At 38.0% G+C, this 13,907-nt stretch overlaps 1 protein-coding gene across 1 annotated transcript in view; it reads left to right on the top strand.

The window, feature by feature from the left end:
- Positions 1-1,398: 1,398 nt before the first annotated feature.
- The window catches only part of KLHL20 (kelch like family member 20), a 56,186-nt gene continuing 43,677 nt past the window's right edge, over positions 1,399-13,907 (top strand). The window contains exons 1-2 of the mRNA XM_021682618.1: positions 1,399-1,430; positions 2,334-2,397. Coding sequence (XP_021538293.1) covers positions 2,375-2,397 — 23 coding nt within the window. The 5' untranslated portion in view covers positions 1,399-1,430; positions 2,334-2,374. The remainder of the gene's footprint in view (positions 1,431-2,333; positions 2,398-13,907) is intronic.

Genomic DNA, 13,907 nt, shown 5'->3' with positions numbered 1-13,907 from the left:
CCTACTAAATGCCAGACACACAACATGATCTTCATTATCATTTACTTCTCAAAACAACTTTTTTTTTTAGGCTATTATTATTCTTTTACACAAAGAAAACTAATGCTTCGGAGATGAAGAACTTTGACCAAGATCATAAAGCCAGTCAGTCAGAGGACTAGGATTTGAAACTATGGGCATCTGGATCTAAAGGCCATACATTTCCCACTACAACCTAATTAACAAAAGGTATTCTTTCCTTTTCAGAAACAACTGGACAAACATGTCAATCCCATGTGAAGAACATCTAAAGAAAATCTGATTAAATTCATGCTTAAGCCTGGAAGTTATCAGGAAACCAGTGACAGTCTTTCACTGATATTACTGAAATTGTATCCCTTATCCTATCACTTGTTTATTTTCAAAATATAATCAGATGGCTGTATGCTCTGGTAAAATCAGGCAAAGGACAAGTTAAAGGGCGCCTGGGTGGCTCAGTCGGTTAAGCGTCTGCCTTTGGCTCAGGTCATGATCTCAGGGTCCTGGGATCCAGCCCAGCATCCGGCTCCCTGCTCAGTCCGGAGTCCAATTCTCCCTCTCCCTCTGCCCCGACTTGTGCTTGCTCTCACAGTCTCTCTCTCGCTCTCTTTCAAATAAATAAATAAAATCTTAAAAAAAAAAAAAGGACAAATTGAAAAGGAATTTTTCCCCTTAAGACTAAAATGAGTTCACAGAAGTGTTTGAAATGTCTGCATAAAGTATTTGGACAAAACACTTTTTGTTTTTCTCCTGTTAATCTATTTGTGTTTGGATAAAACACTGGTATTTTGAAAGCTAAACTGTGGGAAATCTGGAAGATCAGGTCTATTTCTGATTTGGCCGTGTATTGTGGGCAGCTTGTACATAGGGGGGGCTTAATAGGGGACACTGCTTATGCATGCACCAATCATGCAATCCACAATTACGGACAACATTGTGCCTATATTGTGCAATAGGAGACCCACCGGCTACAAATACATCAAAATTCCTAGCTTTCTGTGATTACACCCATCTTTCTGTTGCCTTCTGCTAGGGAAAACAAAGAAGAAAGGAGGAGGCTTCAGTATTCAAATACTGCCAGATCAGTTGTGAACTCGCAAAGTGGTCACCCTCAGAATAGGAGGAACCGGATTCGAAGAGAGGCAGTCTTTGAGGTTATAGGGATCCCCAGCAAAGGGCGCGGCTACTTCCTGAGCCACACCGGAACCTTTGGGTGGGCTATATGGGTTCCAGAGGGAACGACTTAGGAACAGGATCACTTCCGCTGCTGAAGAGAAGCCGAGGGGTGGGGAGGAAATAGCTCGAGGATCTGCATCCTGCTTGCGCTAGCCGCGGCTGCGAAGCAGGCAGAGAGCGGGCGGCGGGTGGAGGAGACTGAGGGGGCGGCGGCCGAGAAGAAAGTGACAGAGCCGGTAAGTTAGCCGCCTTAGAGCAGGGGACAGTGGACAGCGCCCAGGGCTTGCTTTGCAAATCTTGTCCTAAGTTGCTGAGCTGCCGGGTGGGGTAGGGGGCCGGACTTCGTCCGCCGTCTGTCAGTCGGTGCCGAGAAGGGGCTCTTGGGGCGCTGGGGCTGGGCCTCGCGGGGCACTAGACTGTGCCGAGCTGGCTGATAGCCCTATCCCAGAGCCCGGGGAGGCGCTGGGGTTCTCACCCTGGACAGCTTTCCCGGACAAGGGCTGGAATTCGGGGGGAAGGAAATGGGTACTGTGCGTCCCATTTAACCCTCGGGACCTAGCGAGTTCTTCCAAGTGGGTGGTGGATATTGTTTGAGCACTGAGGGAAGGGCTTGTAAAGAGAATGTTAGTCTGGAACCAGAGCTTATCTGCCCTGTTCGTGCTGCCCGGCAGTCGGAAGCGGAGTTGTTTTTAAGGGCAAATGCCACCCCCTCCTCTTGTTACTTCGGGACAAGTTAGAGCTTCAGATCCGTTGTTAAACCTGCGTGTTCCCTATCCGATCTATCATGTCAATACTGCTCTGGGTATCTGGTAAATGTTCTGTAGGTATACTTGATAGTGAGATCAGAGTTAAACGTCTTAAAGCACTTCTTGAAGAGACACGGGACTAACCTAGCAATCAGGACTGTATAGCGCACTTTCCCTCACCTTCACTTATAATCGTTTTAGCATTCCATGTCCATATCCAGAGTAAGGATAGTCATCTTAAAGACACTAAATAAAGCTTATGTTATGAATAAACGCTTGTGGTATAATATAATATAAAATTCTTTATCATTGAACGAAATGATTATATTGAGATTGTTACTGGAAAGATCAGAAATAGTTTTTTATTAAGTTACTGCTTTTCTGTTGTCTTAGGTTCGGCTTTAGAGTGTGGTGAAGGGTACTTTTCATGGTGCATGGAAGGAAAGCCAATGCGCAGGTAGGCTTTTAGGAAGAAAACCTTCGGTTCACTGATTGAAATTCAGCACGTAATAATTCAGGACTTCATTTAATTTTTTTAAAGGTTTTCAAACTTTACCAAATTCTGCTTTGAACTATGATTCTTGTTCTAAAGTAAATAAAAACTATTATCAGGAATTAATCACTTTTGAAATAAGGGTACAGTTTAGTACTTAAATTTCTAAAGGGCGTTCTGAATTTTATGTAGTTACTAACATTTAAATTTTCCTTTTTGCATGTTTTTTTTTGTGATAAATAATCATTAAGTATAATATGATACTATATGGGTTCATTAGTCTTAATTACCTATAGAATGTAAAAGATTCTGTTGCCGTAGAAGAATAATAATTATTTGTAACACACTGTCCTGTATATCTAATTATGGTTTTGGTTATTTCATTGATGATCAATAATACATTTGTTCTGCGAAGTAAAATAGCTGCATTGCAGGAAAGATTGTTGAAAGACTAAAAAGATATTGGACATAATAACTTAGCCCATAGAAAAATAGAACAGAGTATAAGAAAATATAGACAATTATAAGCCCTCCCAATTCTAGAATTTAGTAATGTTTTTTCTTAATCTTTTCTAACAGATAAATCTAGAGTCCTTATCAAAACAAAATCAGCCTAGTTCTTTCTTTGTTATTTAAACTCATTTTACATTTATTGAACTGTATGTAATCATTTGTTATTTAACATCAAAGAGGAACAGCTCTGGCAGACCCTCTTAAGAGAAGAAACATTTCATGATGGGGGTATGACTTTTGACTTAGAACCAGGAGCAAGAACCGGAATATCTATCTTTTTCCAAATCTATTATTGATTTTTTTGATTGACCTTGAGCTATTCGCCTTCTCTGTGTCCTAATTTACTTTTCTAATGTATCTGACCAGGATATTGGGAACTAATGGGTGCTTGCAAGTGCTTTGAGATCTCCAGATGAAAAGATGTTGTGGATGTAACAAATGTCGTTATCTTATTTGTATCTAACTCCAAGTAGGAATAATATTTGACTGTGAAGTACATGAAGAAATTAACAAAAATATATTAAATGCCTTACCATTTCATCCTTTATCATGGTTGCAAAAACCACTGATTGCTTCTCTTCCTCGGCTGCCATAAATGTCATATCTTATGTAATTGCTAAAGTAAGAGCTTATTATTTTTTAAAAAGGGAAGGCACAGCGTGGGAGTGTTTTTGGTTTATCAGTAATTTCTATATAAAATATTCACTTAATCATTCATACCTACTCTCTTTTTTCTTGTTTGATTATATAATACTGCCAGTTATTCAAAAATCAAGTTGGGGGGGGGTGCCTGGGTGGCTCAGTCAGTTAAGCATCTGCCTTGGGCTGGGGTCATGATCTCAGGGTCCTGGGATCCAGCCCCACATCAGGGTCCCTGCTTGGCAGGGAGCCTGCTTCTTCCTCTCCCTCTACCCTTCCCCCAGCTTGTGCTCAAGCTGTTTCTCTCTCTCTCTCTCTCTCTCTTTAATAAATAAATAAAATCTTTTTTTAAAAAATCAAGTTGGGGAATTCTGGTGGCATTAACTTTTAAACTACACAGCTCTTTCTTCATCACCATCACATGGCCAGAGCCCAGCCTACCATTGCTCTCTGATTTAATTTTACTTTTGCTTACATTAAGTCACCTTTCCGTATTGGGCTGTTATTTTTGCTGCTGCAGCCCAGAAGGCAGTCTCTGTAAAGTAATGTTGGTTAATTTTATACTTAGCTGCTATTGGAGAAGCTTTGAATGAGAAGTAACTGTATACTAAGATTATTTGAATACATGTTCATTCTCCCTACTAGGATATAAGCTCTTTAAGTCTCATATGTCTTCCATATGTTTGTATCCCTGGCACCTAATGATTACTGAATAGTAATTCAAATGACCACACAATATCTGCAGACTTCTCCTCTGAGTGCCCCCTGCCAAAAAATATGAACGAGAGGAAGATTGAAAACTATTGTTAAAGGTATTCTAATACTTAAATATAAAGTTTTATGAAATTGGTTGATATTAGTGAACCTTCATTGCATTCATTTAACTAGTCATTATGTGTACAGATACAAAATTTAAAAGATACGGTAAGATATTCAGTGAAAAATAAGTCTCCCAATGCCAATCCCAGTTCCCAGTTCTCCTCTTTATAGGCCACCACTATAAACAGTTTCTTACTCATTTTTTGTAGACATTATAATACATATACAATCATATATAGAATATCTCTTTTGTGAAAACACTAATGTCAGCATATCATGCACATTTTTCTCTTTCTTTTTTCACTTCCCACATTATTTTGTAGATGGTGACAAATATATATAGACCCACCATATTCTTTGTAATAGTTACATAGTATTTCATTGTCTGTAGGTGCCATAGTTAACCAGTCCTTTTCAGAGACATTTAAGTTATTTTGCTGTTATAACCAGTTCTGCAGTGACTATCCTTGTCAGTGGTTTTTGCCCAAATGTGTGTGTATAGAATAAATTCTTAGATCTAGAACTGCCCAAAAAGTATGTGTGTTTTTAAATTTTGGTAGATACTGACAAATTTCCTTCCTGAGAGATTATTCCAATCTATAGTCTCACTAAAAATGTGCCTGTTTCCCAGAAGATGGCTCTTTCCTCAATTAAGAATATTACCTTTGGAATAGAAGGTCTAAGGAATGTGTGACATGATAGCCCTGAAATTTGAAGGTGACTTACACATTTGGGTGGGTGGAAATGTTATTTACTTAGGGAGGTACCAAAATTTGTAACATTCCTTTGGTAAACATGAAGCATATTTAAGATACTTGATTTGTTCTTTGGTTTATGCTTCCTACCTGCACATGATTCAGTTATTGTCACTATTAAGAGATATCAATATTCATAGAAATTACCCATCCTGGGGCACCTGGGTAGCTCAGATGGTTAAGCGTCTGCCTTCGGCTCAGGTCATGATTCCAGGGTCCTGGGATCGAGCCCCATATTGGGCTCTTGGCTCAGCAGGGAGCCTGCTTCTCCTTCTCCCTCTGCCTCTCCCCCTGCTCATGCTCTCTCTCTCTCTCTCTCAGTATCTCTGTGTCTCAAATGAATAAATAAAATCTTTGGGGCGCCTGGGTGGCTCAGTCATTAAGTGTCTGCCTTCGGCTCAGGTCATGATCTCAGGGTCCTGGGATCAGGCCCCACATCGGGCTCCCTGCTCAGCGGGAAGCCTGCTTCTCCCTCTCCCGCTCCCCCTGCTTGTGTTCCCTATCTCGCTGTGTCTCTGTCAAATAAATAAATAAAATATTTTAAAATAAATAAATAAATAAATAAAAATCTTTTAAAAAAATTACCCATCCTTTTACCTAGCCTACATTTCCTCGACTTCCTAAATTCTTGTGACTTTGACCTTCACTTACTTTGGTGTTTCATTCCTACTCTCACTGAGAACAACTTTCTCTCTGAAATCATAAATCGTCATACTTTTTTCCTGAGCATAACCTGTGAAACGCCCATTCCATCAGTTCTTTTATGTAGTCACAATCAACATGCCTTTGGCCCTTCTGTTTTCACACAGTTCACTTCTGCAACCACTTCAACCATTTTCTAGCCATCACTCAATTCCCTAGATTGTTCGTGGCATTTCCCAACTCTTGATTAATGTAAACATTTATATTCCCTGATTTGAATGGTTGATTTACTGCTGGATGAAACCAGCCATGGGATATTTGTGCTACTGTAATCAGAGTCTGTAATATTATTTGAGCCAACATTGTTCTCCAGCAGTAATTCTGAAGGTCCCTGGGTAATGCTTATTCATTCCCCACAGCAGCTGTGTCACATCTTCACCCATTCTCTCGTGATCCTGTCACTGCTCCTCTCACTGGCAGCAACTTCACAGAAAAAAATAGGGCCATCAGGTATGAACTTCTCCAAGCTCCTGATGCCTCCTTCCCATAAAATAAATGTATCATTTCCACCTTATTTTCCCACCCCACTCCCTTCCTCTGATCTCTTATGTAAGCCCTTCTACCTTTTGTCTAAGAGTCATTCCTCTGTATTTTGGTTCCATACACTCCCACTCTTCAAAGATCTCACTCCATCATTTATTCTTTCCCTTTTATATTTTTTAACTTCTCCCTCCTCATTCTTCACATCAGTATATATCATTTTCCAGTCTTCCTTAACTTTAAACTGACATAGTATTGGATGTCTCTTCTTTTCACAGGTAAGCTTTATTCTAGAAATATTCCATACTCATTGTCTCTTTCTTTACCTTCATTGACCACTGCCACTGACTACCTCAGGTTTTTACTGAAAGTTTAGGATAATGAAGTTTTTTGGCTACTCATCATTTTCTTACTGGCTGTCCCTCCTTAGATCACAACCTGCCACCATTTTTATCAGTTCCCCTTTCCTTCCCTTCTTTCTTTCTTCTAAGTTACTGTTACTTTATTATACTGAGCAGTTTAGTCTCTTTGTTATAATCTTGGTATCTCTAGAAGAGGTTAAAAAACAAAATCTTGTATCTTTAGGTAGTTCATATAAATGTGGGGCACAGCTTCACAAGACAAAGAGTGGTGGGGACTGTGGTGACGTAAGAGTACAAGCCCTCCTAATGATACTCAAATTCAATTTCAATTTCAATCTCAAAACAAAACAAACCAAAATGGACAGGCAAAAATCCTTCTGATGGTCTTTATCATTCCAGAGGACCCTCACCTTGCCTTTTATAATTAAAAGGCCTAAATACTTGTTTTCTCAAAAGCACCATCTGTCTCTGAAATAAATGTTGTTCTTTTTCCCAGAATGTAAAAGAACAATAATTGAAAATTTTTAATAGCATTTTTTCCTTCTCACCATATGTAGAGATTCAAATGTAGTAATTATAGTTTCTTAAACTGATTCCATAATATCTGATGCCTGCCTTACAGAATTTTTTAGATTTATTGACGTTTTGGTAAATATGAATCCTTGTTTTATTTGATTTTATATGTTTGATAATGATGCTTTTACTTTCTTTTTCCTTTATACCTGCATTTTGAATTATTGCTTTCTCCACTCTGTTATTTCCCTTCAACTTAGGTCAATATATTCTTTTTGTAACAACTGACTTAGTCAAATTTTATTAGCCAGTTATTAGTCAAACTTTAATGTGTGTTAAAATTACCTACTTGCTAAATGCAAATTCTAGAGTCATACTACCAGAGATTCTGATTCTCCAGTACCTCAGGAGCCTGCATTTTAATCAAACACCCCTGTATATCTGGTGTCAGAGAAACACAATTATTTGAAAAGTTAATATAACAGCTTAATAGGAATTGGGCAATTAGCGAATAATAGTATCTTCTCACATTTTCACTTCATTTGAAAGAAAAGCCACAAATTCAAGCCATAATTTTAAATCTATCAATACCGTGTTTAGAAAATCTGGTAATAATGGAGGAAGACCCTCTAGATACAAGAGTATTTGACCAATCAAAGCAAGGGGAAATTTCTATATTCAAATTGGTTAGTAAATTTAGAATATGTGGCTGATTTTGCTTTCTCATTTTAACTACCATGTTTTTGGTATCAGAATGTTTTGGACTGAAAGTCCTGACTCAAACTGGTTTAATCAACATGGAAACCTTTTGTTTACATAACAAGAAGGCCATGGATAGAGTGGGTTCCAAGGTTGGTTTGAGACAGTGGCCTGATTATAGCATCTTGGATCCAAGTTCTGTCTCTCCAATGTAGCTGTGCAATAGCAGCTTCATCCTAACCCAAAATTGATCTTCCATTCCACTACCACCTACCAATGTAGAATGCTACATTCTTCTTTGTTAATGCCTGGCAGAAGAAACTCCCTAAATCATGGAATATAAGTCTGTTCCTATAGTTTGATGACCAGCTGAGGTAAGAGCATGCCATCAGCTAATTGATTTGAGAGAATTCAGGATTCGTCCTTAAAAGCTAGGGACATGGTCATCTTCCTCTGAAGCAAATGGCTAGTAGAGGAACAAAATCAAGGTTATGTTGAAGTTTGAGAGAGTTGATGGTAAAATATGATATTAATAGAATTTATCTTGAAGTTATGCTTTTCATCAGTGCTAAAAGAATAAAAAATCTGCTAAGGTTATTATTAGCAGATCTTACACCCTTTGGTTTTAGAAAGACTGATTTCTTTCCCTGAATTGACAGAGTCATTTTGTGAGGGAAGGCAAAAGCTCTGTTTGGTCTCCCTAGTTTGTTAACTGTGGATAGAGTCCAGAGTAATCCTTTCACTTGCCTCCTTCAACCTTAAAATACATGTAGATTAATCTTGCAAATTAAGTTAATAAAAATGTTATTTGGGCTCAGTTTCTTTTTGTCTGTATTTGTAATATCATTAGTTCAATATTGGAATAGAAAGCCACAGATTGAAAAGGCAAATAATTAGAGATCTTCTAGTTTTTCTAGATGAATATTTACTTGGACAATAAAGCTTGCTGCCTCAAGGTTTAATTAAAACCTTTTGTAGGGTTCTGTCCTGGGGAGCAGTTCACACCTCAATTTACCATCCCCCCCACCAGGTCTTTAGAGTATTTATTTCAGCAGACTCCAAACAAAGAAGTTGTGAATATAGATGTGACAAGGTGTAAACACACTCTATTTCTAGGACCCTTATTATAACTTCCCTTCAGAAGGTGCCCAGAAAAATGTACAAAAAACCCCATTTTTCTGCAGTTAGAATCCTATGGATGTAATGAGACTAATGGAGGATATGCACTTAGATTTTTTAAAGTACACATTTACAAAAACAAAACAGCAGAACCATAGGAGAAATAACTTAGTGTATATAATTAAATATGGCTTTTGGAATTAAATTGTTAGAATTAAATACTGCTTCTCAGGACATTTAAAATGAGGTACTCCTTCAAATCTCAGCCTACCAGTAATCCCTCTTCTCATTTCTTCTCATTCTCCTAAAAGGGCAACATGGTCCAGCCATGGGCAGTATGCTTGCTTTTTTTCTCCCATCTAAGAATAACAACTACATAAATCAGATTGCCAGAGTCATTTCTATTTCAAATACTCAATCCAGTTGCCTAAGACAGTTTGGGATAATAAAGCACTGACTTTGAAATCAGAGGACCTACATTCAGACAAATCCCAACACTGTCACTCCTTGTAAGGTAAGTTTAATTATCCCTACATTACAAATAATGAACTTAAGGATCAGAGAAGTTAAGTTATTTGCCTGAGATTATACCTAATAAGTGATGGAGGTAAGGTTTGAACCTGGCTACAAGTTTGCCTGGCTACAAACCTGGTTTCAAGAGAATTTGACAAGACTTCAGGAGGTATAGTTTTTTGGGGCAGGAATAAAAGCTGAATTCATTTAACAACAATTTAATGAACACTAGATCCAGGTATTGGGTTATAGCAGTGAGCAAAGAAAAACATAAGGGCCTTGTTCTCACAGATCTTATATTCTATTTGGGGGGAAAAGCCACTATATCAGTAGGTAATATATTTATGAAGAAAAATGAAACAAATAAAGGGTATAGAGTGGTAGGAATTTAAGAGATGCTATTTCATAGAACATCGTGTTGGGGAGGAGGAATTTCCTCTGCCCTTCAAGGTCCTTCTAGCTGGACTTAGAATCAAATTAACAATGAGACAGATTAACAGGACAAAGTCAAATTTAATAGCCTTCTTAGGGGGAATCCATACAGACATGGAAATTCCAAAGATAGTCAGGCAATGAAATACTTACATGAGCGGGTCTGGTTACAGGGTCTGAGGGTAGGGTCTGAGGGTACAAAGGGGAGAAAGACCTTTAGCAGAAGGGAAAGATGTTTAGAAAACAAAGGTGCCCTATTTATGTAGATAAGTTTCTTAGGTAAAGAGAAATCTGTTAATAGCTCTCTTCCTGCTAAAGCAGGCAGTTGAGGGGGAAGTAAAGAGCTTTTTCTGAGTCTGCTGGGTTTGGATTGCTTTTAACTCAAAATAATGTTCATGCCAAAGTGGCCCACCTGGGGGTGGCCTGCCACTGGCCCCTACAGTGGTCTGGTAAGTTGACATTTGAGCAGAGATCTGAAAGAAATGAGGGAGTGAGCTCTTCATAGTTATTTGGGGGAAGAACCTTTCAGGAGGAAGGAATAAGGCTCTTTAGTGAGAGAAGTCTTGGCATGTCCCAGAAAATAGCAAGGAGGTCTGTGTGACTAGAGAACAATGGGCAAGAGGGAAGCAGTAGGAGATAAATTCAGAGTTAGGGACGCCTGGGTGGCTCAGTCGGTTAAGCGGCTGCCTTCGGCCCCCGTCATGATCCCAGGGTCCTGGGATCGAGTCCCACATCGGGGTCCTTGCTCAGCAGGGAGCCTGCTTCTCCCTCTCTATCCCTCTGCTTGTGCTCTCTCTGTCAAATAAATAAAAAAATCTTTAAAAAAAAAAATTCAGAGTTAGCCAGGGGAAGAGTCACGTAGATGTTGGTAAACCTTATATGCTTTGTTTTTTACTATGAGTGTTTTACTATGAGTGTTTAAAGCATTTGGAGCACTCCTCTAGTGGCATAATCTGACTTTTTTTTTTTTTTTAAGATTTTATTTATTTATTAGAGCGTGCACAAGGGGAGGGGAAGGGCAGGGGAGAGGAAGAGGGAGGGGAAAAGAATGTCAAGCAGACTCTTCAATGAGCATGGAACCCAGTGCAGGGCAGGGTCCCATGACACTGAGATCATGACCTGAGCTGAAACCAAGAGTCTGACGCTTAACTAACTGAGCTGCACAGGTGCCCCATAATCTGACTTTTCTAAAGGATCAGTTAGGTTGTTTAGAGAAGAGAATATAAATTGGCAAAGGTAGAAGCAAGAAGACCATTTATGAGACTATTATAATATAAAACAGTGAAAATAGCCTGAATTAGGGTGGGGCTGGTGAAGATGCAGAGAAATAGTTGGAATCTAGATATTATTTGGAGGTAGAATGACAGGATTTGCTGATGGATTAAGTTTGAGGGTGTGTGGAAGGGAAGGGGCTCCAAGATTTTTGGCCTGAGCAACTGGAAGAATGAAATTGCTTTTTATTAACCTGGGGAAAGCTAGAAGAGAGCATGTCGGAGAAGGTAGAGAATCAAGGGATCCATTTTAGATACATCATTGAGATCTATTTAGTTTGTGTGATAAGAGACATTCATATGGATCCAAATTGAGACCTTATCCAGGCAGGAGATAAGGCTCTTTTAGCCATTCATATATGGGTGATGGGAACCATGAGATTAGATGAGCTCCCCTAAGAATGTGTGTAGAGAGCAGAGAGGATCGAATTTTAGAGAATGACCACATTTAAGAGATTTTTTTGCAAGTTTGCAAACCAGACCTTTGATAAGAGTTTACAAATTAGCCATTATTAAAAATCAGAATCTATACTAATACAGTAATAATAGCACAATTTTTTTTGCTATGGTATACTTTTAAATGAAAGGGAGATACGTAGAAATTAGCTTCCATATTGTATATAGGCAAAATAAAAAATTGTTTATATCTGAGTTTAATAGTACTGTCTTTATGTACATAATTATGGTTACAACAAAATGTTTTCATTTCAACATGCAATGTCAATATTAAAATAGGAATTTTTGAATTTATCTTGTTTTTAACGGTGGTTCTTTTTTAAAGAAGCTTGATTGTACCACTGTTAATTAACCATGTGATTTATTCTTTCAGCATCTACTATGTACAAGGTATCTTTAAGCACTGTGGTTAAAAGCTTCCTTGATTGTTTATGTGGGTGGTAAAAATTATTCTTTAACTGCTCAGTTTTTTTTAGTCTTTAAATTGTCAAGCATAAACAGTGCTGTTTCTACCAGATGTCAGAATTATGAACATTTTGTATTCTAGAATACAGAATCACCTATGGGCTAAGGCCAAGCCTAGAAAGATTGAATTTATAAGTACTTTGGAAAAACAGGTTGGGAGAAAGGCACAACTGTCTTCTTTGCTTTCAGGCTGTGCCTTTGTAATGTAAATGTAGTTTCTTTTCCCAAAATGTCCTTTTCTTCTCTCCTTCCCTGGGACTCTTTCAACACAGGTGTTTTATTATACTGCAGTTCTTGTTGGTGCCACAGCTTTAGGGGTAGTAAACTGATACTGTCCCTTGCAGGCCAGATATTAGACTATCTCAATATAGTCACAGATGATTAAGTCTGTGAGACTCACATGAGGCTGACCTAAAACCCAGTGATCAGAACGTTGGAGCTACCTAACCCCCTTTTAAATAACATGGAAGAATTATTCATCAGAAGACTGCTTAGTGAATATAGAATCAGAAGCAGAAATACAATGATCTGGACCATGGGTATAGGATATTTCACCTAAGTTCCAGAATAACCCAATTTAATATTCCTACTTCACAACAAAAATACATACCTGTGAAGTAACCTTGTTGCTTATGCCAGTTAGATCTAGGATCTTTCCAGTATAAAAAATTTTTTATTGATTTTTGCCTTTCTGACCATAGTTTGTATCCTGGTTGCCCTCTCTCTAGTTATTCACGTATCTCCCCTTCTCAATAGTTAGGTTCTCTGGTTGCCTCTTTATATTCCTTTGAATTTTTCTCAGTTTGAGCAAAATGCTTTGTAAATTATATGCAATTAGTAAATATTTGTTAAAAGAATAATTACCATTTTAGAGGGGCATAGATCTCTTTTCTCTGCGTATCAGTAGATACAGTGTGATGATTATGAAAATCCAAATATCTTCATTACACTTATGTGTCAATTTAAATTTGTGGCATTTATCTAGCAAGTTAACCCCTGAATTTCTGAAATATGAACATAACATGTAAACTTTGCTTCTCATATATTATCTGGAATGACTTTTTAAAAGGTAATAAGCCTTTGACTATATTTTATTGGAAATGTAATGTAATTTCTTATGTTTAAAGTTTAAATGTTTAAAGATAATTCTGAAAAATTCTTAGGCTATCCCAGTATTGTTTAGCTGGAAAAGACTTAGGTTCAATTTTGTTTGCTCTTTTCCTCAAGCTTAACATTCATTTTGTAGGCCTCTTACCAAGTTAGTTGATTCTTCCGACAGTTCACTGGTGAAGTTCTTTATGATGACTGGACCAAAATAATCTGCATTTATTGCAACTTCCTAGGCTTTTAAAAAAGAATTGTACAGAAATTTGGATATCCATAAGGAAAAAAACGGAAAATTTTATTTTGAATTGTTAAATAATTCTACAACTCCCTTCTCTCCCCAACCCAGCATTCACATCAATCCCAGTTACTAAATATTTGCAGTGCCCCAGGAGACAATTGTGGTTTATCCAAAAGCATCAGGAGACCTGCTCTGCTACTGAAAGGATAGCTTCATGATTTTAGCAAGTCACCTAACCAAATCAGTTTCTTCATCTGTTAAAGGAGGATATTATGCTAAATGATCTGATGGTCCATTCTGTTTCAAATCTCAGTCTCCATTCTTCAAGCTAGGTAACAGATTATGCCAAGCAGGAAGGATGGTTTTCATATTTAAAGACTTCTGGAGAACA

Source organism: Neomonachus schauinslandi, chromosome 6, assembly GCF_002201575.2.
Source record: "Neomonachus schauinslandi chromosome 6, ASM220157v2, whole genome shotgun sequence".
NCBI lineage: Eukaryota > Metazoa > Chordata > Mammalia > Carnivora > Phocidae > Neomonachus > Neomonachus schauinslandi.
The sequence above is the reverse complement of the archived record's forward strand: the minus strand, read 5'-3'. Positions and strand labels throughout refer to the sequence as shown.